Here is a 25,364-nt window from a genome sequence, read left to right as displayed (position 1 = left end):
CTAAATTCACAAGTGTCATTATTATCAGTGGTCAGTGTGGGCCATGTATTTCCCATAAAAATTCCACACAGACTGGAAAAGCAGCAAGGAAAGTTTAATCAAAAGGAAGCAGCAATAGAATATGCGAGAATACACTGAGAATGAAGATACCCAAGGGCCCTGATAATTTGACTGTTTTAGGCCTTCCTAGTCTAAGCCCCCTCCACCTTCTTAGTATAAGTGAATAGAGTTTAAATTTCATGGTCATTAAAGGCAAGAGAAACTTATTCCATTATTCAGAGAGGGTGTATATGTAGCTTGATGCAAATGTACAGGTATGCTCTCAGACTGCCAAGTGTTTTGTTCAAAGAGGTGTGTTTAGTCTAAGCCAAGCAGAGCTCGGGTTAACACTACATTAGACACTATGCACACATAATGTCACAGTCAAATACAGACTATGCTGCATAGGAAAACTTACAGAAATCCCAAATGTCTAAACTAACTGTAGTATCTTCGGTTATGGGGAGCAGCCCACGAAGCGAGATTTTGGGTCTACATTCTTCTCTTGTGTCCGTTTCACATGGTTGCTTTGGCCCTGCAACTACACAGAGCTTCCCCTATGGTTGTCACCAACACTGGACTTGCTTGTCCTCTCTCACCCTCCTGGTGGCAGTCTGCATGGCTCGGGGAAATGCGTGGTATGGATCAGGTACTATCTGCACAGGCTATCACATTCAGGAGGTGCAATAGTGTAGCCCCTTCTGACTCTGAACCCCAACCTCCCCTGTTCCCTTCCCCAGAGGAAGCTGGTGACTAGCTCCTTATGTAACCTGTTGGAGAAACTCTATCCACGACCAAGAGTCCCATGCAGGATTGTCATCGCCAAGTCAGGCCAGGAAGGAGTTTGTGCCTCAAGCTGGAATGCCCACCACAGCCTGTAGATGGAAAACATACTGGGCCTAAAGCAGTGGTTCTCAACCTGGGTCGTGACCCCTGAGGGGGAGGTGGAACAACCCTTTCACAGAGGTCAGATAGGACCATCCGCATATCAAACACTTACATTACCATTCACAGCAGTAACAAATTACAGTTATGAAGTAGCAACATAAATAGCTGTATGGTTGGGGTCACCACAACATGGGGGACTGATTTAAAGGGCCGCAGCGTTAGGAAGGTCGAGAACCAGTGTCCTAAGAATATTCTAGATTCGAACTCTTACAAGTGCAGTCTTCTGAAACATATTTGGGATTAGGCTGTCTCTGACAGACAGGGCCAGCTACTGGGCCCAACGTGGGTTGCAGCTAAGCACGTATCTGTGTCTTACTTGTACTTTCTTCAAATCACCTCTCTCATTTTAATTCAGAAAAACACTTGAAGAACACGGTCAAAGTAACTGAGCAACAAACAACTTTCTTATTTTAACTGGTTTGAAAATAAAATTGAATTAAGAAAGGAGCTTAGATGGTAATATATTTTTAATTTTAATTAATTTCTTTCGGTGATAAACTTTGGCTAGTATTTTAATAAGCTAAAATATTTATACTTTACCACTCTTTGAAAAGGATAACTAAAACAAGCAAAAACACTGGCTATGTTTAAAAAATTATTTATTAAACCTCATTTTGCTTTTAAAAAGCAATTACTCAATTTGTGAAGATTAACCAAAACTCAAACCCTATCAAAGGCTATTATAATCTTTACAGAACAAGAGCACACACACACAAAAAAAAGAGCCAGTGACTGCTTTACAGTGAAAACAGGAATGTTAGTGCTAGCCATTAAAATAAAAAGATAAATAATCCTTCTCAAAGGAAGAATACTTGCAGGGGAAAGAAATCCAATTGTATCACACGAGTAGAGCAAGATTTCAATGTCAGTTTAGTTCCTCATTGCCAACATGGCATTTATGTCCCAGATGAGATTCCGTAATTGATCCATAATCTGCTTCAGCTGTTGATTCTTCTGTTTGAGTTTCTGTGAAAACAAAAGGATTTACCAGCAACGTGAAGCGAATGTACAGACAATGATGTTCAAAGACTGAACTGTGGTAAGTTAGGACCCTACTGATCCAGACAGAAGCTAATCCAAATACTCCGGCCAAACAAAAGCTCTCTTAGTTACTTTTCTATTGATGTGATAAGACACCATGACCAAAGCAACTTATAGAAGCGTTTACCCAGGGCTGATAGTTCCCGGGGTTTAGCATCCATGACTATCACTGAACCCATGACTATTATGGTGAGCGGGTGTCACGACCATCACAGTGAGGAGCAAGGGGACAGAGGGGCAGACATGGAGCTGGAGCAGTGGCGGACAGCCCACATCTCGAGACACCCACTAACAGAGGCAGAGAGAGCACACACACACACACACACACACACACACACACACACACACACAGACAGAGAGAAGCAGAGAGACATAGAGAGGAGAGAGAAGCAGAGAGACATAGAGAGAGGAGAGAGAAGCAGAGAGACATAGAGAGAGGAGAGAGAGAGAGGCATGAATCTTTTGAAACCTCAAAGTCTATCTCCTCCAGGGTCATGCTGCCCAACTAGGTGCCATATATTCAAATATACACGTCTATGGGGCTGCTCTCACTCAGAGCGTCACAGCTTCTACCCTTTTCTGATCTCACAGTCCCTGACAGATAACCTGATTCCTAACTGAGTCCACAGAGCCCTCTGTCCCCTGCCCACATTCTATCATAAACTGCGTGACACGCTTCATTTTGATAAATCTAGTATTTAGATGCCGTAAGGGCAGTGGGACATAATGGTGACACTACACTTTCCATCCAGATGTTCTGGTTGGTCAGATGCTCAGCTCTGTACCAAATACATGGAGGTCACGGGCCAAATGGTTGAACCTCACACCAAAAAGAGAAAGGTAACCACTTATTCTATCTACCTCGTAAGAGTTCATGAAAGAATCTAATGGTTCAGTTTGCCTCAAATATTACAGTAAGTATTTGACACTTGATAAGCATAGAAGGTAAGCTGTCAATATAAAAACCATTATACAAGGGCCTGTGCAAAAATCAGTCTTCTGGAAATGTAGCCGACATTCTTGTCCTAAGATGAAGCACAGCCTACTTCTAATCTAGAAATGACAAGAGAGTGGCCTAGTAACAAGGGAGAGCCCACAGGAAGGCTTATGCAAGCCCTGCCCATGCCCCTGAATCTTTTTTCCTGGGCTCTACTAGACTTCAGAATCCTTTCTTCAAGTTCCATGGGATAAATATCAGCTTAGGTAACATGTGATACAAAGATTCTGCTTAGCGTCCTTCCCTGTTATAATAATACCCATTATTCAGTAACACTTGGGAAACATTAAATTCAAAGATATAACATTTTAATTAGATTATTTTAAAAATACGCTATTTAATTGCCTCCAGGTAAACTATTATATGTACACTACGAAGAGGTCCGAAGCATTATTACTTCATTAAAAAGCAAGCTGAGATTAAGTGAACTGATTTTATTACTTGTATGTAGACTCAGAAGTCACAAACCGGAAGAAGGTCACTAAAGGGGACATTCAACACTTGCACTCGGAAGCAGAGAAGCAATTACAGACACTTTAATGCGACTAATAATACTGATTAAATGCATGTTTGAAAACAGGACAGCACAAGCCGCAGGGGAAGCTTCTGACTGCATAGCACACAGGCCTTGACTGGCTCAGGGCCTGACAGGGTCTCCGGGAGAGAGGAACGACACACTGAGTCTCTTTGACTAGGTTTTCAGATGATCCTTTTCACGTAAGTACGTCCTAGTCAGTAGAGTGATCGTATACTGTCTACTCTAGGACAGAGACGGATGGACTCTCATACCACACTGATCAAGACAGGGACGCTTTTCTTTGACATATGCCAACGGTGGCATTACGGTGGTGGGCTGGCAACCTCAGTCACAGCCTTCATTCACCTCTGTAGCTGGTTATGTGATCTCAGACTGAATTTCTCCCTCAGTTTTCACACATACGAATGGACTGGGACCTAAGGTCCTGTCAGCTGTCCTTTCTGTGCACCCCCACATGAAGTGGTGACCAGCTATGCGGACTTGCGACTGGGAAGTACTGAGTCTGAGTTGGTGAAATGGCGTGTGGCTTCACAGGGCTTCTAAGGCGCCTGCTCTTCGTGGACGCGCGAGTCCACAGCACATCAAGGACTCATCACTTCTAGCTGCGAAACACTTTGGCTACCGTGGCTTCTGTTGTAATTCCAGATTTTTAAGGGCTTTGTAAAAAAGAGGTATTGAGAAAGAATAAAAGATGAACAGGAACATGTGTTGGGGAAGTCCTGTGCATTTGTCAATAAAGCACTGTCTAGCCAATAGGGAATCTAGATAGGAGGGACTAGGAGTCCAGGAGGACTCTGGGAAGGAGAAACACAAGAGGGCAAGATGTAACGCCATGGGGTAGGAAGCTCGGAACTACTCTCTGGTAAGAGAAATACTTAGATTAACAATTATGGGGTAATTACTTAAGTCAGAGCTAACCAGTAAGAAACAAGCAAGGCCAACAGCTTCATAATCAATATAGCCTCCTGTGTGTTTATTTGGGACTGATGCGGCTCTAGAACCAGGCTGGCGGGAAGGCTCCTCTCAAGGAAAAAGCTTCTGTTTACAGAAACATGAGTTTATTTTTTTTTAATCTAATTTTTAAAAGTGGGGCATGGTTACTCACACCTGCATTCCCAACATCGGAGATGCTGAAGCAGGATGCTTGCTCCAAGTCTGAGGTCAGCTTGAGTTACACAGCGAGTTCAACATCAGCCACAGCTACACTGTGGGACTCTTTCTTAAAAACAAAAATCACACTAGCAATGTGAACTAGTGAGTTTTAACTTATCTTGAATATGATCCCTCTGAGGAGTCTCAGAACCTCAGCATCAGGTAGGAGGAAGACGCAGCCTACGCAGTATGGATATGGAGAGGAAATGGAGATTTCCAAGGCAGATCCTGCCTCTGATGGAAAGGTCAGCAAACTGAAGTATCCATTCACCTGGGATCTCAACAAGTTGTTGGTGAGGAAGGACTGAAAGGACATGGCTGAGATGATGGGGAATGAAGACCAGTAACGGTCTTGGAGGGCAAAAAATGCAACTAAAATCAATGCAAAGGCTAACTGCATATTCATTGACAGAGGGGGCTAGAGTAGGGACTTAAGTTTTCCCGACAGCTGAGACCTACCTCAAACTAAGCCTAATGAACTAGCCCAGCCTTCACATTGTCAATAAAAACTTGGGAGCAACTGGAAGAAATAAAATCATGTTCCTGGCGAGTTAAAAACAGACTGTATTATAAACAGCATCCAAAACGCATTTGTAGAGGGCTCCCTGGATGGCGCCATCACTGGGTAGATGTGGATTGTAGACTGCATCCTTAAGGGTGCTGTCACTGGGTAATGTGAAGCCTCATACTAAGAATACTTTCGAGAACACTCAACTGCAAATATGATGCTCTCATTAGCTCCTAAAGACTAAAGTGTCCCAAAGAACAGAAGGTATTTCTGAGCTAACACCAAAATCTGAGCAATACTTTTTTTTTAAGTGTAAAACAAAGGATTTGGGTAGTTCTACTCAAAAAAGACAAAGTTTTAAGGAAAAAGTATCACAAGGGTAAACTATTTGGAATCAAAGCACACCAAGTGACTGTCAACAACAGTGAGGCTGACAGTCATGCTTATTAGCGGTTACATTGTAAATACATTTTCATGACACGACATAAGATTTGATGTATACAATCTTGCCACTGATTGATTTTAACAGGCGCTGACAGCTGCTATTTTCAAAACCCATCAGCTGTGCATAATTTGTTCCATTAACAGGTGAGCGTGTAAGCAGAGTGCATCCTTACATGGGATGTTTATGCTAAGTCATACCATGTAATTTAATATTCATATAAAAGCTGTGACACTTGAGAAAAGAAGCTTTAATTTCCAAATGCTAGGACTCGATTACATGTCAATCTTTCCACACTCCCCAGGACATCTTTCAGTCTCACTTCCCATCAAGAGAACACTGCTAGATAAAATAAAACCCAATTCTGAGGCTCCCAAGGCAGACAGTCTGGAACAAGAATTCCTGCTTTACTTGGAGAAGAGGGCTGAAGGCTTTCAAAAACAAGACGCAGACAGTAAAGTACTAAGATAAAGCGAAACCTGTCAATTGCAGCCAGCCCACTTCCCCTATCGATTTCCAGCAAATACCGAGGACCAAGCACACTTCTCAAGGTTTCCGAGCAAGACAATGGGACAGGTAACAGATGCCACCAAAGTCAGCCTGCTGCTTGGCAGTCTCAGCTACCTGATGTGATGTGTGAAAATGATCAGCCAGGGTAAAACCAGAAGTTTAAGCCTACTACTTTGTTTATTCAGAATAAAGACCATGGGTGAAACAAAGTTCTAGATATATTTTTAAGGAAATTTTGTTACTGTTTATACAGATCCATGAAGCACCTCACTTAATACAAATGCAGGTGTATTAGAATATGGGACAATAGTCTCCTTTCTTTAAATATTCCCCTAACCTTGCCAGGGCCCTGGGGAATGTTGCTGCTTCCTCTAGAGTCTCAGGATCATAAAGTTCCCACCCACCTGTCCACCAGGCACAGGAGGGCAGACCGAACACCAGGTTACTACTATGTGGCAGGACTTTTAGCAGTCAGTAACATTTGGCCTACAGCAGGTGCTCAGATATTTGAACGTTAGAAAGAAAAGTTAAAAGTAAGTCCAAAAGAAAACTTACAAAGCCCTCAGAGACAGCAAACTAAAAATCCCTGGCAATCATTTTAAAACCGCTCTTTCTGCTTTGCCGTTGGGATTGTTTCATGTTGCCTTCTGGCTATTATTTTAAAGTATTCATTTTCATGTTCCATTTTATCTGTCACAATAGGTCTGACACATTTTGCACCTTCTGCTGCTACGGTTCAGGTAAGCGCCTACCAGAGCTGTGTGTACTAAATACTAAAGGCTTGGTCCTAGCCAGTGCTGCTCTTGTCGGGTGGGGGAAGTCCTGGAGATGAAGCCTGCTGGGAAGGGTCTGGTCATTAGCAGCAAAAGGGTTACAAGGCTCTCCCTCCTTTGTAACTAGACAAGATAATGCCTTCAGGTCCCCGGATCTGGCACCTGGTGCTGTTACCTACCGGGCCATCTTGTTAACATTGAAAGTACTTATATACTGAGTTCTCATGGTCTGATGCCATATACACGTATGTGAATATTTACATGCATATATTTATATGTGTATATAATGTCCTAAATAGCTGCCTATAAAGGTATAAATCCTTTATAAATGTATAAATCTAATCACAAGGTTGCTATAATAAAATAAAAGGTTCACTGGTTTTATTTATAACAAAAAGATTTTAAACATCTTCCTGCCATGATGTGGTAGGTCACAGCAGGCCCAGGGCACCAGGGTCAATTAGCAATGGACTAAATCCTCCACATCATAAGCAAAACAGACTTTACCTCTGTTTAAGCTTATTTGTCTCAGGTATTTGTTACGGTAACAGAAAGCTGACTGACACATTACGGTACAGGCCCCACTACTCATATGAACTGATGGGAAAAAGAAATATTATCTACTTGCATTAAGAAGACTGTGTGCTTTAAAATGACATGGGGAAGACAAATAAATCCTTTACAAGTGAAACCAATCAAATGTTTGTTTCATTATAGCCCATGTGATTAGATGTATACATTTACCATCTATTTAAGCCAATATATACACATAGAAATATACACCTGTGTGTATATGCCAACAGACCAGGAGAACTGAGTATATAAATATTTTCAAGGCTGGTGAGATGGCGCAGGGGGTAACGGTACTAGCTGCCAAATGCAAGGACCTGGTTTGATTCCTGACCCACACCGTGGAGAGAACCCACCCCCTCAAGTTGTCTTCAATTGCCTACCAATCTACCTTGTTTTTTTTCCAGCAGTGAATTTTATTCTCTTCATCATTCTGCTTTGAAGTTGAAGTTTGCCAAATCTTAGCCTCCTTCTATCTCTGGCCTCTGATCACCACTATTCTCTGGTGCTCAAAATATCTAACAGGGGCTGGGGAGATCATACAGGGGAAAGTGCTCGCTATGTAAGAATGCAGATCTTAGCTTGGAACCCTATCACCTACATAGAAATCACATGTGTCCACACACATCTACAACCGCAGTGTGGAAATGCAGGGCCCAGGAACTGTTCTAGCCCAGACACCAAGCTCCAGGTTCAAGGGACCCTGCCTCAAAAAAATAAGGTGGGGTGTGATAGGGTGGGTTATCCTTCATCTCTGACCTGCACATGCACACGAGAGGAAAAAAATGAACAAAAAATGCAGGACTAGGAACTCCTAAGAAATATAGAGAGGTTGGAGGTCAATGGGTGCTGTCTCTAGCCTGTCAACAGAAGATACCTACTCCACCCCCCACCCCACAGTCCTTTAAAAAAAATGAATTTCCACATAATTCCGAACCCCTGAACAAGGATGTCAGTTTGGAGGTCTGGTTAATCTATGGGGCCTCCTGTAGTGGATCAGTATTTATCCCTAGTACAAGAATGGACTTTGGGAGCCCACTCCACATAGAGGGATACTCTCTCAGCCTAGACACACGGGGGAGGGTCTAGGCCCTGCTCCAAATGATATGACAGTCTTTGAAGATCCTCCATGGAAGACCTCACCCTCCCTCGGGAGCAGAAAGGGGTTGGGATAAGGAGTAAATGGAGGGCAGGGGTGGAGGGGAGGGAGAGGGAACTGGGGTTGACATGTAAAACAAGATTGTTTCTGATTAAATAAAAAAATATTAAAAATACAGAGTTTGACTCTAAATGGGGAATTTAAAGCATCTAAATTGATTTTTTTCCTCTTTGTAACAACCTACAATCAATACTATACCACCTAGAATCTGAGTTAAGTCACTCTATATCAACCAGAAAAGAAATATGGAAGCATTGACTTTTACTGCAAGATAACCAAAATTTCAGGAACCTGTATACCTACTTATTTGCTGAATTATAAAAATTAAACAAACAACAAAAAACTTATTCAGTATACATGATTATCTTTTCTTTTTTTTCACAGCAATGAAACTTAATACAACCACATGGAGAAAAGATAACAGCCTGTTTCTGCCCCCCCACCCCTTTCTTCCTTCACTCCCTTCTTTTTTTTGGCAAGTAGTCTACCACTCAGCTACATTGCCAGCCTGACAACTCTTAACGTATGAATACGTTCCAAATCTAAATTCCATTTCTCAGGCCCCTCCTGATTCCAACCAATTCCTACTGTCAGTTTTGTTACTCTGTTTGGTTTTTGTCATAATGGCAATTAATTACTTCTACTTTTGTTGGAAATATTCTTTTAAAATCATCTTTCACCTTTAAAAAGAAGTTGTCAGGTTCTATGAGCTATAATAATTACCTGCCTACAGGATATGATCACGGCTGTAATAACGGCATGAACGCTAGGGGAGTAACCAGTCACCTTTTGATTGGATTGAGGGTCCACTCCATGAGACAGAACCTAAACCTGATATTATTAATGAGGCCAAGAACCCAAGACTAGATAGGTCACGGACACAGAAGAAAACCTACTAAATGAACACAGCAATAAAACTCTCCTAATGGGCCGGGCATTGGTGGCGCACGCCTTTAATCCCAGCACTTGGGAGGCAGAGGCAGGCGGAGCTCTGTGAGTTCGAGGCCAGCCTGGTCTACAGAGCGAGTTCCAGGACAGCCTCCAAAGCCACAGAGAAACCCTGTCTCAAAACAAACAAACAAACAAAAAAACTCTCCTAATGATATATTGCTATAGCCATGGATCTGTACATCACTCAATCCTATTAACGCTGACACTCACAACTGGATAATTTGTAGAGAGTGAAACCTTTTGGAGTACTTAGCCCTAAATAGACGTCTTCACCACATCCTTCAAGACTCAGGGGCAGAAAGATTGTAAGAGTCAGAAACGGTACATAATTTTAAGGAAACAGCTTTCTCCAGACACATACAGGGTAGATGTACATATGAACTCACGGAGACTACGGCAGCGGCATCTGAAAACCTATACAAGCTCAAGCCAGACAAACCCCAGGACAAAGGATGGGAAGTGAGCACAAATCCCCATCCCTGGCCAAGCATCTTTGTAAATGACAGCCACTGGGAGAGGGAAAACCAGCTTTCTTCAACAGATTGGCACCAAGTACATCAACTGCACTACAAGGTTATGCTAAAGATTAGTTGGCCAATGCAAATTCAACCCATTCTCCATGTTTACAGTGGCTGTTTTCTTTGTGTGTATGTGTGATGTTTTAAACTTGTTAAACTTTATCCCTTTTAAAAGTTAATTATGTATTTATTTTACATCCCAGCTGCAGTTTCCTCTCCCTTATCTCTTCCCAGTCCCTCCCCACACCCCTCTGTTCCCACCTACCTAACCTACTCTTCCTCCTCCATTTCTGTTTAGGAAGGGCAGGTCTCCCCCCAGCATCAACAAAACATGGCATATCAAGTTGCAGTAATACTAAGCACCTCCTGGTGTATTAAGGCTGAGTAAGGTAACTCAATATTAGCAGGGTTCCAAAAGCCAATAAAAATCAGAGACAGGCCCTGTTCGCACTGTTAGGAGTCCCACAAGAGGACCAACACACAACTGTAACAATATTCAGAATGCCTAGGTCAGTCCCATGCAGGCTCCCTGGTTATCAGTTTAAGAAAGAGAAAGAACATGAAGCTGAGTGGATTTTTGGGAAGGTCTGGAACAATTTGGGGGAAAAGAAAGAAAAAATGATAACAACGTACCATATGAAATTCTCAAAGAATACATTCCTAAGTTACAGGATTTAAATCTAAGACCCTATTTTCTTTCTCTTCGATTTTAAAGTATATTTTTCCTTATTATTTTTTCTAATAGTTTGGTTTTTTTGGACATACTTAACCTTGAAATTCATTTTAATATACAGTAGTGTAAAAGTTAGTTAATTCCCCCACCAATTTTCTATTTCTAAAGATGATTAATTTTCCACATAATTCATTTCTGGTAGTATTAAATTCTCATATTCATCGGAAAAGCACTTTTTCTGGCTATCATTTTACCAATCTGTCTCTTCCTCGGCAAGCACTACATGCTTATTTATGCCTTTATAATATGCTTCTTATTAATTTTAATTTTTGAAGCAAACAATTCTGCATTATTAATCTGATTTTTTGATTTTTAAAATGTTGTTTTGTACATTTTCAGAAGAAGATCTCATTTTGGTTTTACTTGGTTTTGGGTTTTTTTGTTTTTTGGCCTAGTATTGTACTAAAAGCATCCTGTATTTTTGTATGCTTTCAAGTTAAGTCTCATTTGGATTTGGATTCACGAAATTATGAAGTAATTAACACTGGTACTTCTATAATATTTATTGCTCTCCCAAGGGCTTTATATGTTCTTTTTAATTATGTGTGGTGATAGCTTGCTTGTACAAATAAAGTCTGACGAAGGTCAGAGAATGGGGCTTGCCACTAGCTAACCATAGAGGTCTGGAGGTCTGTCCAGACAGACAGGAAGTGAGACTGGCTGGGCAGAGATGGGAAGTGAGATAACTGGGCAGAAACAGGATATAAGCAGAGAGAAACAGGAAATCACTCTCTTGTCTGCTGAGACACAAGGAGGTAAGGTGTGGCTGTGGCTCCTTCTCAGATCTCTCAGCATTTCCCTCTATATCTGGCTCTGGGTTTTTATTATTAAGATCAATTAAGAACTCTATTACTTATATATTTTAACAGGCTAGTCACTGTTGCAATTCCTATCCACTTAGCATGTTTTGTTTCAACTGGAAAGAGGGCTGCAGTGGCTAACAGCATTGTAAGCGGATGGTTTCAGTCTGTGTGGCATTAATCCCTTTACAGAACTTTTATAGACTATACTTGCTTATCAGGTGAGCTTTTCTGAACATGCTAACAAGCCTGTAAACAACAACTCTGTTTGAGCACTTGTGCGCTGTCTTTTTGAACTGGTTACAACCTCTGACAATCACATTTAGCACACTGGTGGTTTTAGTGCATGACATTTTAAACAGGACTATTTTTATACTCTACTTATATAAAAACTCTGGCTATTTATGAAAAGTAAAAAGGTAAGAAGAGAACCGTTCTTGACTCACACACTGAGCCAGCACATGTGGACTGGGGTATATTGAATGCCATGTAATCACCCAAGAACAACACTTTCCAAGGTAACTGACAGTCTGTATTATGCATATGAACTAAATTACCTCCATGCAGCTCAGAAGGCCGTTTGGCTAGAGTAGGCTGCTAACATGTTGGTGTAGTCTATCAAGTAGAATGAAGACTGTCAGGATGCTCTGGGTTTGTGAGTGAAAGGGTGATGGTGGCAGTTTCGTGGTTAGTTTTTGGTGGGCGAGGCCAAATCTCCACCACGGAATGAACCTCCAGCTCTGTCTACTCTTCCGTGAGAACTACCTGAAGCTTAGTAAAAGAGAATGCTGCCATAGCTCTGGGATTTCCTAACTCCTGCTGGGAAGTTTTCATCATTTGCCGTCATGTAGAGAGGCAGAGTTCAGCTCGGGGAAGTGAACCGGCCATGACCGTTGGGCTCTGAGGGCTGTGATGCAGCCATGATCTTCCCCAGCAGCTCTGCTTCCCCACAGAAACAACCCCAGGTAATCCCAAAGCCCACACTATGTTTAAGAGTTACACTAGGCTCCCGAATAACTGTTAATCAAGGACTCTGACATACAAAACGCACAAACTAATCACTCACTTTGTTTACTTCTGCAATTTCTCGTCTCTCTTCACTAGCAAAACGAGGTGGGCCAGCCCGGTCGTCGTTCTTAGAACCATCTTCATCCACGTACGGAATAAGTTGCTGGAGGGGACAAAGATGTGAATTAGACTACTCTGGAGACTGCATCCATTTCCTAAATAGTTTTAATGCTTTAAAAAGAAATGCTTTTCAGGTGAAGGTCTGAAGCAGCAGCTCTAAAAGCTTATGGTTTCAGTGTATTCTATGAGCCAGACTTCAGCTTTCTTTTGCAAAACAGCGTATTTTATATTATATTTTAATTTCAAAAACTAAAAAGATTAACCACCAGAAGACCTTGGTTTCCCTATAAAGTTCATTATGTTTAACTGAAAACAATAACGACAATAACAAAACTCACCCTCCCCTCAAAAAACTACTGCCTGTCATGCATCAAGTTATACTCTATGTCTTTGGTTGGCAAATACGTAATTACCAGATGTTGGCTGAAACACTAAAGACGAATGTCGTGTAAGATGTGGCTTCTATCCTGACACATTCACTGTCTATTCAAAGCAAGATAGGTTTTCCTTTACATGATCTTCGAGGACATGTGTGATGCAAGCGCCACCAGCTTGACACTCAGAACTTGGGTGGCTGCAAGACCTTTTTGTTTGTCTTAATTTTTTAGGTGAGGTTTTCTTTCAGTAGGATAAGAAATTTACAGAGTAATGATGTTTCTAGCAAAAATATACTTAATTATGTGTGGCCTGTGATGGCGTTCACCAGAGGAAACCCTTGTACATGAGGCCGACATTAGGGACCAGTCTGTCTCCACCAAGGCAAATTGTCATGAGGAACCAGTGGAAGAAGATCCACGTGGCAAAGGTATTGTATTCTTGGGCCACATATAACTGACCTGCATCGACAAGCACCTCCCTTGCTGCAGAGCGGCCTGGGGACCCTCCGGCCTCACACTAACTCCTCTGCCTGAAGTTTATTCCGCCAGCCTCTCCATGGACTTTTCCTCCGTTGTCACTTTCCCATGCTCTGCTCTCTTGCATTCGGTGGCGGAAGACAATGCTTCAACCTCCCCCAACCCCGGTCCCCCCCCCCCCGCCCCCCATCACTGCTTTCCTCTCGCTTGGATGCTGTGTTTCTTCACAGACCGATCTCCAACTGCTGCCTTCAGCTCATTAGCTTCATCTTAACTGTGTTCTGACTTCTAACCACGACCGTTTTGATCAAGTTCTACTCAAACACAACTTTTCTCAGCACTGGTAAAAATTGCCACTAATAATTAAATATTTCTTCTAAGACTAATAAGAGATCACAGTCACTAAAATCCCAACATACATAAGTAAACACAAACATATCACTAGCATGGAAAACAAATGCTACAAAAATCATTAATGATAAATAAACACACATATTCAAATTTTTATCTCTTCTGAGAAGTAAAACAAATAATATTAAAAGCGGGGACCGTTGCTAAGGGAGGAAGAAGGAAATTACCAGGTGCCCACCTCCCTTCACCTCTGGCACACACACTCCTACTATAGAAGCTTACCTCAACGGGAATGGGGTCCATTCCGCCACAGTTCTCATTACACTTGTCATAGACCAACCTCAGCTTCCTGAAGAGAATAGAAAGTTGGCGAAGATGGTCCTGTAGCTTTGTTAACCGGTCTTGGTAAGTTCCAGTATGGTAGGTGACACCATTTGGCAGCTTGGCAGGCAAAAGAAAACAATACAAATATTGAAGTTTTAAAAGTAATCCTTATACCAAGTTGTTGTCAACCGGGTACAGTGTTTCACTGTAATAAAAAAGTCTTAGAAAAGGTTTTGTGAAGAGACTGCTAATGAGCTGAAATGCCTTTGGCCTTTAATAGTAGACATGCAAGATTTTAATATCACTATCACATAGAAGCAGCAAGCTGCTGAACTTGTACAAGGATTTTAAATATGTATTTACATACATATAGACATACACACATATATACACACATATACAATATATAATGTATGCATATATATTATATACACACATATATTTAAAAGTGAAGCTTAGTTTTGCAGAAATGGAACAGTGTGCTCCCATATTTGCAAAAGCATTTTCAAAATACCTTAGCTATGATGATCAACAGAGTAAGATGTACAAAGTATAGAGTAAAACATAAGCCACCAAAGTTCATTGAAAAACAATCTTAATAGAAGGTATGGGTACAAACCAATGTGTATCCAAACATTATTAATAAATCTTTACAAATTACTCTTTATTATCTGTTCTAAGTCATCAAATTTTGTTAATTCAAGAACCTTATCAGCCAGGCCTGGTAGTGTAGGCCTGTAAGCCCCCTCAGGAGGCTAACATGTTCAAGGCTGGCTTATTACATGATGTGAATTCAAGGCCAGCTTCGGGGAATGTAGTGAGACTATGTTTCAAAACAAAGAGTGATAGGCAGGCAGGTGGTGCAGTATTTGCACCCCCAAAAGGCCCTAGCTACATCTGCCAGGGGTATAACTATCAAAGCTAATTAATTAAAAACATAAATTTTCCAGAAAAGTATTCACTGAAATAATGAGAATGTCACAGCTAAATGGAATTTGGGTATTTGAATAATTTGTTTCTCATTTGCACAGCGCTTTTGTAAATGTTACAGTGTCTCAGCTCAGGAGACAGATCTTTTGGAATTTCTGAATTATTTCTAGTTTCAGGAACCCTCAACACTAATATGTTTTAAAATGCCTCTGTGAAGTGTGATAAAATACCAAGGGTGCTTTTGTTCACAACACTTTCAAATAAGATGGCATTGGAAGGATTTATCCTTCTATACACTATAGGGTTTCCCCTAAGAACTCTTTTTATAGATGTTAACAGGCACCAACAATGCAGAGAGACAGTTAAAAAGACCCCCGTCTTCCTGTCTGAATGATAAGGGTGTGAAGATTACATCTCATTTAGAGAAGCAATGGGCTCCTGGATCCTGGCATCTTACCAGGTTGGCTACTTTGCTTATACGCATTACTTAGTAAAAACTAGAACCCCTCTTCGTAGCATATTGTCAGCACAAGAGTTTTAGTGTACGGTCTGAATAATTTTCATGAGCATTTTACCCCTAAGTTATGTTTACGTGTTCATGAGAAGTGCGTGTCGTGCACAGAAAGATTGATGACTCTTATTATGAAGAAAAGCAATCTGGTTGAAATGCAAAGAATTATCCACCTGAAATCTGCCAGCTTAGTAAGTCTGGATATTAGTTTTTATACAGCATCAGCTCACTACTCACCTTTCATGTGTCAAGCATTGCTCTGGACGAGAGAGTGGCAGTGAAAATGAGTGATGACATCCATACTCTACAGAACGTATGGCAATAGCACCTAGGATCCCTGGCTGCATGCTGTGGTGTAGCTACTCAGCTAGAGCACTCATCAATAACCATCTCCCTCATGAATATGGATGGAAACTCATAAATACATCACACTCCCAGATACTAAAAAGGCATTCAACTAAATTCATCATCTATTCTTATAACAAAATTCCGCATATATGACAAACATATTTAGGTTATAAAGTCAGCATCATGATGGATGGGTAGACATTGGAGGGATTCCTACTAAGGTCAGGAGCAGAAAAAGACATACAGTAAGACCACTGTTACTGCTGATGCACTCCGCTGCTGAGGAGCTGGCCAGGGTGACTATGGAAGAAATAAAGGTTGAAGCATTAAAGAGGAAGCAGGAGAGTGATCGCTGTTTCAAAATCATAAAAAGCTACCAGTGGTAACAGAATACCATAAGGAGTTAAGTACAAAGCTAATAGCGAGAAAGTAATAAATACCTTTGCTTTCAGCTCTAAAAAGAAAATGGAAAGGCCAGGACCTAGTACAACAGAAAGAAAGAAAGAAAGAAAGAAAGAAAGAAAGAAAGAAAGAAAGAAAGAAAGAAAGAAAGAAAGAAAGAAAGAAAGAAAGAAAGAAAGAAAGAAAGAAAGAAAGAAAGAAAGAAAGAAAGAAAGAAAGAAAGAAAGAAAGAAAGAAAGAAAGAAAGAAAGAAAGAAAGAAAGAAAGAAAGAGGGGAAGGAAGAAGGGAAGGAAGGAAGAAGGGAAGGAAGGAAAGAAGGAAGGAAAGAAGGAAGGAGGGAGGGAGGGATACATGCAGGGAGGGAGGGTAAAGAAAATATCTAGGAATAACTTATAAAGATAAAAACACAAACTTGAAACGCAAAACAAGAAGAAGGCATTCCATGTTCTTGATTACTAAGACTTAACAGTGTCCATGGGTTCTAGGCTGAAAAACACTAGTAAAAGCACTAACAGGTTCTTCTTGCTTTTCTAGATCTGAGATGCACGTGGGAAAGTAGAGAAGGCTGCTTATTCTGAAACATAAACATAAAGACATCGAGGAATGCAGAGAATTTATGAGAGCACCATGACAGAAGCAAAAGGGAAGATTCTAGCATGCCCAGCCAGATGTTTGGACAAAGCTGCGCCCTAACCAACAGTGGGGTGGAGTGAGTTTTCAATCAACCATTTGTGTAACAAGATGAGTGTTGTACATCACACTTCGTAACAGGACCAATCCCACAATGACCAAAGTTTAAATGTGAAAATTCCAATGGAAACCTCACAGAATTCTTCCTCATTTGAGAGTGAGGAGGGCTTTCCTAAGTAGACATAAAATCTGTAAGCCTAATAAATTGTCCAAACTGGAAAATTAATAAATTGTACATTAAAAACAATAAACAAGGCAAAAAAAAAAGCCTTAAGAAGAATCAAGAGGTAAAATAAGAAACTAGAATGGATATACCAGGCTCAGTTCTGAAATTCCACCATCTCAGCACATAGGAGGTTGAGGCAGCTCATCACAGGCTCAAGACCAGCTACACAGATTCCCAACTCCAAAACAAGACAGAAGAAGCCAAAGAGAAGACTGGGGAAAACATTTGCAAATGTATCACAGAGAATAAGGGAGACAAATCACACACACACACACACACACACACACACACGGAAATAACAGGAATAAGCAACAGCAGAAAATAAAGCACATGAATCACAAACATATGAAGAAATGTTCAAATTCAATTAAGGAAGAGCAAATGTGAGGTTATCTATCAGGAAATCAAACACCTACAAGCATAGCAATACATTGTGATGGTCTGAAGACACAGGAACGTACGTGCAACTCTGGAAGGACAATACATGATGATGACCCACTGGGGTACAGTACTTTAGAAGTTAGCTACTTCTACGAGCTCATAACATCAGCAGGTACAGTTGCTCCTTTGTGTGGGGCACTGTCATTTGCTCCAGCATAAATGTAAGCAGCATTAAGGGTCTCACTAGAGTATTTCCATGCAATGGAATACTATAAGGTATAAAAAGAGAAATGGAGTACTTTGTCTATGGATAGGAATGCATTCCAATATACCAGATGAAAAAGGCAAAGTACAAAATAGTATGCATACTATACTGCTACCCGTGCAAAGGGGAGGGACAGCATAGCATACATACAGAGATTTGATTACTATGCAAAGAGCATTTGGCAGATAAATACAACCAGTGCCTAGAATCATTAACAACCACTGCTTACAGGGAGGGATTAGAGACCTAGCGGGCAGGGAATAGAAAGGAGAATGCCCACTGCAATGTGTTCTGTTATCCTAAATTATGAATATATTATGTAGTCAAAATATGAATTCAAAGATTAAAAGGATAACAAGCAGATTCAAAGCAATGGTATTTTTCACAGGGGATCTTAACCTGGGATTTGGGGAGATGCTTCTTAACACCTTGAAAACTTGTGTTTCGAAATGTGTTAACTCTTTTTTGTTGTTGTTTCTAAGAAAAGTCTATAGTTTGCAGAATCTTGAGCAGCTTAAGGACATCTAATGGACAAAGAACAATTCTTCTCAAAGAAATCTGCACGGGTAACTTTAGCAGTGTGTACTTATGCTGCTTCACATCCACGGACTGATACAGATGATTTGCAACCTGAGCATGTTGAAGAACACGGGGTTGTCCCTCCTACAGGATAGATCCTCACTCTCCAGTGCATGCCAGCAACTGCGGCATGATGCCCTTCCCTGTTCATAGGCTTGCATCAGCATATAGAGATTATGATGGAGTACAAGATTAATACAAATAAAGCAGGAAAATGATAACAGTGTACTGAGCATGTTGAAGAACACGGGGTTGTCCCTCCTACAGGATAGATCCTCACTCTCCAGTGCATGCCAGCAACTGCGGCATGATGCCCTTCCCTGTTCATAGGCTTGCATCAGCATATAGAGATTATGATGGAGTACAAGATTAATACAAATAAAGCAGGAAAATGATAACAGTGTACTGTAATGAAAGCTAGGTACAGTCTCGCCGCAGTCTTTTTCTCAAAATATCCTCTTAAATATCCATGATGAAGCATGGATAACGGAAATTAGAAAAGCTGCCTATGGTTAAACAAACAGCCCTGTTGCTTACAGTTAAGAATGTCTGTTTATATCATCACTTCTGACTTTTTGGAACTCAAGGGTCACACTGTTGCTGCCTTTTAGGGACACTGTAACATCCCCCAAATGGTTTGAGATGCATTTGAAGACAAAGTGGAAGGCAGACAGATAACCATCTCAGTCCTTACAAATCAGTTTGAAATGTAGGCTACATACAGTCTAGTTCTGGGCAGGAGATTCAGAAAGTCTCGCTCTGTTCAGGCGATGGAGTTCAGTTCTAATTCTCTTAATAATATAGATGGTTCAAAAACAACTTAAGTGATGTAACAGCAGGCTGCTGGGGTCATCTGCGATGGTGGGTCGCCTACTTATTCTCTCTTTAACCCTCAGTTTCCTTAACTATATAGTAGGAATAAAAATATCTCTTGGAATTGTTCCTACAGTTGTGGAAAGTAATTGGTAGGTGTTTGGCGATCTATGACCAAACCTGCTTCTACACACTCAATGATGGAACAGGGCAGGCTAAAAAAATAAGAAATACAGTGCATGCTGAATTCTGAGACATTGTGAAATCCATATTCCAGTCATTTTAGTTATGAATTCATTCACTTGAAACTGCCAAAGAATTTCCACTTTTCCTTTGAGTCAATTTATAATGATACCATCTTTGCACGACATTTCACCTTGAGCTACTGACACAGTCCTAAAAGATTCCCACAAAACAAATTCACTTTTATAAAAAATAGGAGACAAAAATCTTTTCTTGAAACAAACAAAAGCATTAAGATGTTCTTTAGGGCATTGGTAGAAGTAAAAATTGTTAAGTCTCAAGTCATGTCTTCAGTTAGCCTGCACTGAGTAGTTTTAGGGACTCAGTTTATCTCTCTAACCCACAGAACCCTCATCAGTAGAACAAAGGAACAAGGATGCTTTCTCCATCTTGTAGTCTTAGAATAAGCAAGCACTTGCAATGACTTACAAACTATACAGGAACAATCTTGATTTCTGAAGCCAAAAGATAAACTTAGACCCAAACTGATCATTATAAACACTCCTCCAGAATTTAGATAGGTCATAAACCTAAGGGAAAACTTAAAGAGCACTGTTTTGGATTACACACACAAACACAAAAATTTAAGTTAGACACCAAAAGCAACATCTGTAGAAGGACAACTCAACAATTGTGATGGATCCCCATCACAATTATATAATCTCTGCTCCTCAAAAGATGGCCTGAAGGAAGGAAAGTGAGAGCCACAGACTGACACATCCAGCAAAGTAAAAAGACACAAGAACTGGGGCTGGAGAGGTGGCTCAGAGGTTAAGAGCACAGACTGCTCTTCCAGAGGTCCTGAGTTCAATTCCCAGCAACCACATGGTGGCTCACAACCATCCATAATGAGATCTGGTGCCCTCTTCTGGCCTGCAGACATAAATGGAGGCAGAATGTTTTATTCATAATAAATAATTCATAATAAATAAATAAATCTTTTAAAAAAAGACACAAGGACTGACGATGAAGATGAGAGAAATTAGAACCCTCAAAGACTGCTGATGGAGATTCAAATAGGTCAGTCACATCATAAAAAAGAAATCTTAAAAACTGAATATATAAAATACCTTGGGGTAATGTTAACCAAACAAGTGAAAGACCTCTATAGCAAGAACGTTGAGTCTTTAAAGAAAGAAATTAAAGAAGAAATTAAAGAAGACACCAGAAGGTGGAAAGATCTCCCATGCTCTTGGATAGGTAGGATCAACATAGTAAAAATGGCAATCTTACCAAAAGCAATATACAGATTTAACACAACCCCCATTAAAATCCCAGCACAATTCTTCACAGACCTTGAAAGAACAATAATCAACTTTGTATGGAAAGACCCAGGATAGCCAAAACAACCTTATTCAACAAAGCAACATCTGGAGGCATCACCATCACTGACTTCAAGCTCTATTATAGAGCTGTAGTCCTGAAAACATCTTGGTATTGGCACAAAAATAGACAGGTAGACCAATGGAATCAAATTGAACACCCTGATTTTAACCCATACATGTATGAACATCTGATTTTCGACAAAGAAGCTAAAAATATACAATGGAAAAAAGAAAGCATCTTCAACAAATGGTGCTGGCATAACTGGATGCTGGCATGTAGAAGAATGTGGATATATCCATGTCTATCGCCATGCACAAAACTTAAGTCCAAATGGATCAAAGACCTCAACATAAATCCAGCCACACTGAACCTCTTAGAAGAGAAAGTGGGTGGTACACTTGAACCAATTGGTACAGGAGACAGCTTCTTGAACATAACTCCAGTAGCACAGACAGTGAGATCAACAATTAATAAACGGGACCTACTGAAACTAAGAAGCTTCTGTAAGGCAAAGGACACAGTCAGCAAGACAAAATGGGAACCCACAGAATGGGAAAAGATATTCACTAACCCCACATCTGACAGAGGGCTAATCTCCAAATTTTACAAAGACCTCAAGAAGCAAGTCTCCAAAACACCAAAGGATCCAATCAAAAAATGGGGTACAGAGCTAAATAGAGAATTCTCAATAGAGGAGTCTAAAATGGCTGAGAAACACTTGAGAAAGTGCTCAATATCCCTAGCCATTTGGGAAATCAAATCAAAACAACTCTGAGATACCATCTCACTCCTGTCAGAATGGCTAAAATCAAAAACTCCAATGACAGTTTATGCTGGAGAGGATGTGGGGAGAGGGGAACACTCCTACACTGCTGGGAGTGCCGACTTCTACAGCCACTTTGGAAATCAGTATGGAGATTCCTCAGGAAAATGGGAATCAGTCTACTACAAAACCCAGAAACCCAGAAATTCCACTCTTAGGCATATACCCAAAAGATGCACATTCATACAACAAGGATGTCTGTTCCACTATGTTCATAGCAGCATTATTTGTAACAGCCAGAATCTGGAAGCAACCTAGATACCCCTCAACTGAAGAGTGAATAGAGAAAATGTGGTATATTTACACAATGGAATACTGTTCAGTGGAAAAAAACAATGGAATCTTGAAATTAGCAGGCAAATGGATGGCACTAGAAGAAACCATACTGAGTGAGGTAACCTAGTTACAAAAAGAGAAACATGGTATGTACTCACTCATTTATGGATTTTAGACATGAATCAGGGGAGTGCCAGCATACAATCCCACTGCCAGAGAGTCTATGAAACAGAACCTTCATCCAGTGACTGATGAATGCAGAGGCAGATACCCACAGACAAACACTGAACTAAACTCCTGGAATCCAATGTCAGAAAGAGAGGACTGATGGGCAATGTAGTTAAGACTGGGCTGGTTTAACCCACAGAAACAGTTCACCTGAACAAGGGGGAGCTCTTGGGCCCCAGGTTGATGGCTGTGTGGAAAGCATGGGGCTGACCCAGACCCCCTGAATGTGGGTGTCAGTGAGGAGGCCTAGGTAATCTATGGGGCCTTGGGTAGTATTTATTCCTGGTGTACAAATAGACTCTGAGTGCCCATTCCACAATATGTGAGGCTCTCTCAACCTGGACTCTTGTGGGAGGGCTTAGGCCCTGCCCTGGACGAAATGACAGACTCTGGAGATCCATCATGGAGGGCCTCACTCTCCTTGGGGATCGGAGTGGAGATTGGGTGGGGGACTGGGGGACCTGGTGAGGAGGGCGGGGAGAAGGGGAGGGAGAGGGAGCTGGGATTGATATGTGAAACAAGATTGTTTCTAACCTAAATAAAAAAATAATAATTTTTTAAAAACTGAATATATAAATAGTCAGCAGTAAGAAACAATAACACCCTAAAATTACAGGCAAGTGGAAAGAACTAGAAAAAAAACATCCTGAGTGAGGTAACCCAGAATCAGAAAGACAAATATAGTATGTACTCACTTATTAGTGGATACCAGACATGAAGCAAAAGATACCCAGCGTACAATCCACAACCCCAGAGAAGCTAGAACCCTCTTCCAGAAACAGATGGAAGCAGAGGCAGAAATCCACAACTAATCAATGGGCCAAGCTCCTGGAGTACAATTGAACCGAGGGAGGAGCGATAATATGAACAAAGGAGTCAAGACCATGATGGGGAAACCCACAGAATCAGCTGACCCAAGCTAATGAGAGATCACTGACTCAGGTCTGACAAATGGGAAACCTGCATAAGACTGAACTAGACTCCCTTAATATAGGTGACAATGGTGCAGCTCAGACAATATATGAGGCCACTGGCATTGGGTCCAAGATGTAATTCTAACACACAAGCTGACCTAGCAGAGTTCATTCTACATGGAGAGATTACCTTGCTCAGTCTAGACACAGGTGTAGGGTGGAGAGGTGCCTTGGTCCTGCCTCAGTGAGATGATGGCGCAGACTTACTAGGTTTCCTAGTGGAGGCCTTACCCTCTCCAAGGTACAGACAGGAGGTCATGCAGGGAAGTGGGGGAAGCAGGAGAAGAGATGGGAGGGGGAACTGGGACTGGAATGTAAAAAATAAATAAAAAGCAAAAAAAAAAAAAAAAAAAAAAAGCCGGGCGGTGGTGGCGCACGCCTTTAATCCCAGCACTCGGGAGCAAAAAAAATTAACATATATATATATATACGTATATGGTATATACATGAGTCAATAATTACACTCCCAAGCCATCTACTCAAAAGAAATGAAACACACTCATGTAAGTCTGTAAAAGACAAACTGTGACATTATTTATAGGGGCAGCACTGCTTACAAGGGTTCCAAAGTGGAAACAACCCAAACACGCACCCACAGATCAACAAACGCCAAGGCTGCAAAGTATTCATTCAATAAAATAGTAAGAAAAAGAAACGACATTGAGATAGATGCTGAAAGAACCAGGACCCACAATGTGATTCATATCACATAAAACTGCTATACGGAAACTAGCAGCGGCTCCTTGGGGACAGAGGAAAACACCTCCCAGGGGGTGCGAGGAAACGTCTTGGGTGATGGTTATTTCCACTATTGTGACTATGACCAAGTCACAAGTACGCACATTCCTAAATGATGTCAAAGCTTTACATTCGCACAGCTTACTGTAATCTAGTTACGCCCAGGAAGGGGGACAACTATTGTCTGAAGTCTTCAACTTCTGGGGCATCTCCTTCAGGAGAAAATTTTGCTCGCAGTCTTCCCAAGCAATTTTTTTTTTTGGTTTTACGAGACAGGGTTTCTCTGTATTGTTTTGGAGGCTGTCGGTCCAGCGTGGCCTCGAACTCACAGAGATCCGCCTGTCTCTGCCTCCCGAGTGCTGGGATTAAAGGCATGCGCCACCACCGCCCGGCCTTCCCAAGCAATTTTAAAAAGGCAAGCGCGGTGTGATCCACCTGTCTACACAACAAGCCCACGACTTGGTCCAGTCTAGAAAAGGAACCTTCAATGCCACCAACCCAAGCCCTAGTTCTTTGGAGAAGGCACACTGGGGATTCTTAGGAGATGGTGGTAGAGGTGATCACACCTGATGTCTAGGGGTGGGGGATGGGGTGATGCAGACACATGCTGGTGACACTTCCTGGGGTAACAGGCACAGATGCTCCAGGCGTCTTCCCGGGGTGGGGGAGAGATGCCTGCTGGGGGGGTGTGTGAGCACTTCTGGAATCTCCCAGGCCAGGAGGCAGACTCGAGCTGGGCACACGGGGGTGTCAGGGGGTGTGTCCACACCCGAGGGCTTCCCAGGACGTGGGGACAGACGCAATCTGGGAACCACGGGTGTAAGGGGAAGGGACATCCAAAGGTCTTGTAGGGCTGGGGACACTGGCAAAGGGGGAGAGGGCGTCCTCCCTCGCCATCTCCCGGGGCAAGGGGCAGGCACAAGCCCCGAGGGCACCAGGGTGTAAGGGCGACGCGGCCACCCTGAGGCTGCCCCGGGGAGGCCCCCATCCTCGCCCCGGGCGCCCGCCCACCTGCATGTTCCTGAGCAGCTGGAAGATCTCCATGGTGCGGTACACGATGTCCTGCACCGTCTCCTGCCCGATGCGGCACAGCGTGGCCGTGTTGACCTCCCGCGCCGCCTGCTGCGCCTGCGGGCCGCCGAAGGGCCCGGACGCCATGCCCCCGGGCGCCAGCGGAGGGGTGGACATGGCACTGGGCGGCCGCTCCGGCCCCGGGGAGACACCCGGCTCGGCGGATTTCAAACCAGCGGCGCCACTTCCGCCCGCAGCGACGC

General features: G+C 42.0%; 1 protein-coding gene across 1 annotated transcript; it reads right to left on the bottom strand.

Annotated features, from left to right (window-relative positions):
- Positions 1-1,569: 1,569 nt before the first annotated feature.
- Positions 1,570-25,364, bottom strand: Med30 (mediator complex subunit 30). Its single transcript, XM_005072610.4, has 4 exons — positions 25,102-25,364; positions 14,295-14,453; positions 12,746-12,850; positions 1,570-1,953 (listed from the first exon to the last, which is right to left on the bottom strand). Exons 1-4 carry the CDS (start codon positions 25,276-25,278, stop codon positions 1,858-1,860), a joined length of 537 nt encoding a protein of 178 aa, XP_005072667.1. The 5' UTR covers positions 25,279-25,364; the 3' UTR covers positions 1,570-1,857.

Source organism: Mesocricetus auratus, unplaced genomic scaffold (genome assembly GCF_017639785.1).
Source record: "Mesocricetus auratus isolate SY011 unplaced genomic scaffold, BCM_Maur_2.0 Super-Scaffold_100023, whole genome shotgun sequence".
NCBI lineage: Eukaryota > Metazoa > Chordata > Mammalia > Rodentia > Cricetidae > Mesocricetus > Mesocricetus auratus.
The sequence above is the reverse complement of the archived record's forward strand: the minus strand, read 5'-3'. Positions and strand labels throughout refer to the sequence as shown.

What these genes read in the sequence shown, in the direction of transcription:
- Med30 (XM_005072610.4), bottom strand. Translation starts at nt 25,278, where the DNA reads ATGTCCACCCCTCCGCTGGCGCCCGGGGGCATGGCGTCCGGGCCCTTC. An exon ending in TGGACCCCATTCCCGTTGAG is followed by an intron (nt 12,851 to 14,294) that starts GTAAGCTTCTAT and finishes TGTCCCCTCCAG; the next exon opens with CAACTTATTCCGTACGTGGA. An exon ending in AAATTGCAGAAGTAAACAAA is followed by an intron (nt 1,954 to 12,745) that starts GTGAGTGATTAG and finishes TTGTTTTCACAG; the next exon opens with AAACTCAAACAGAAGAATCA.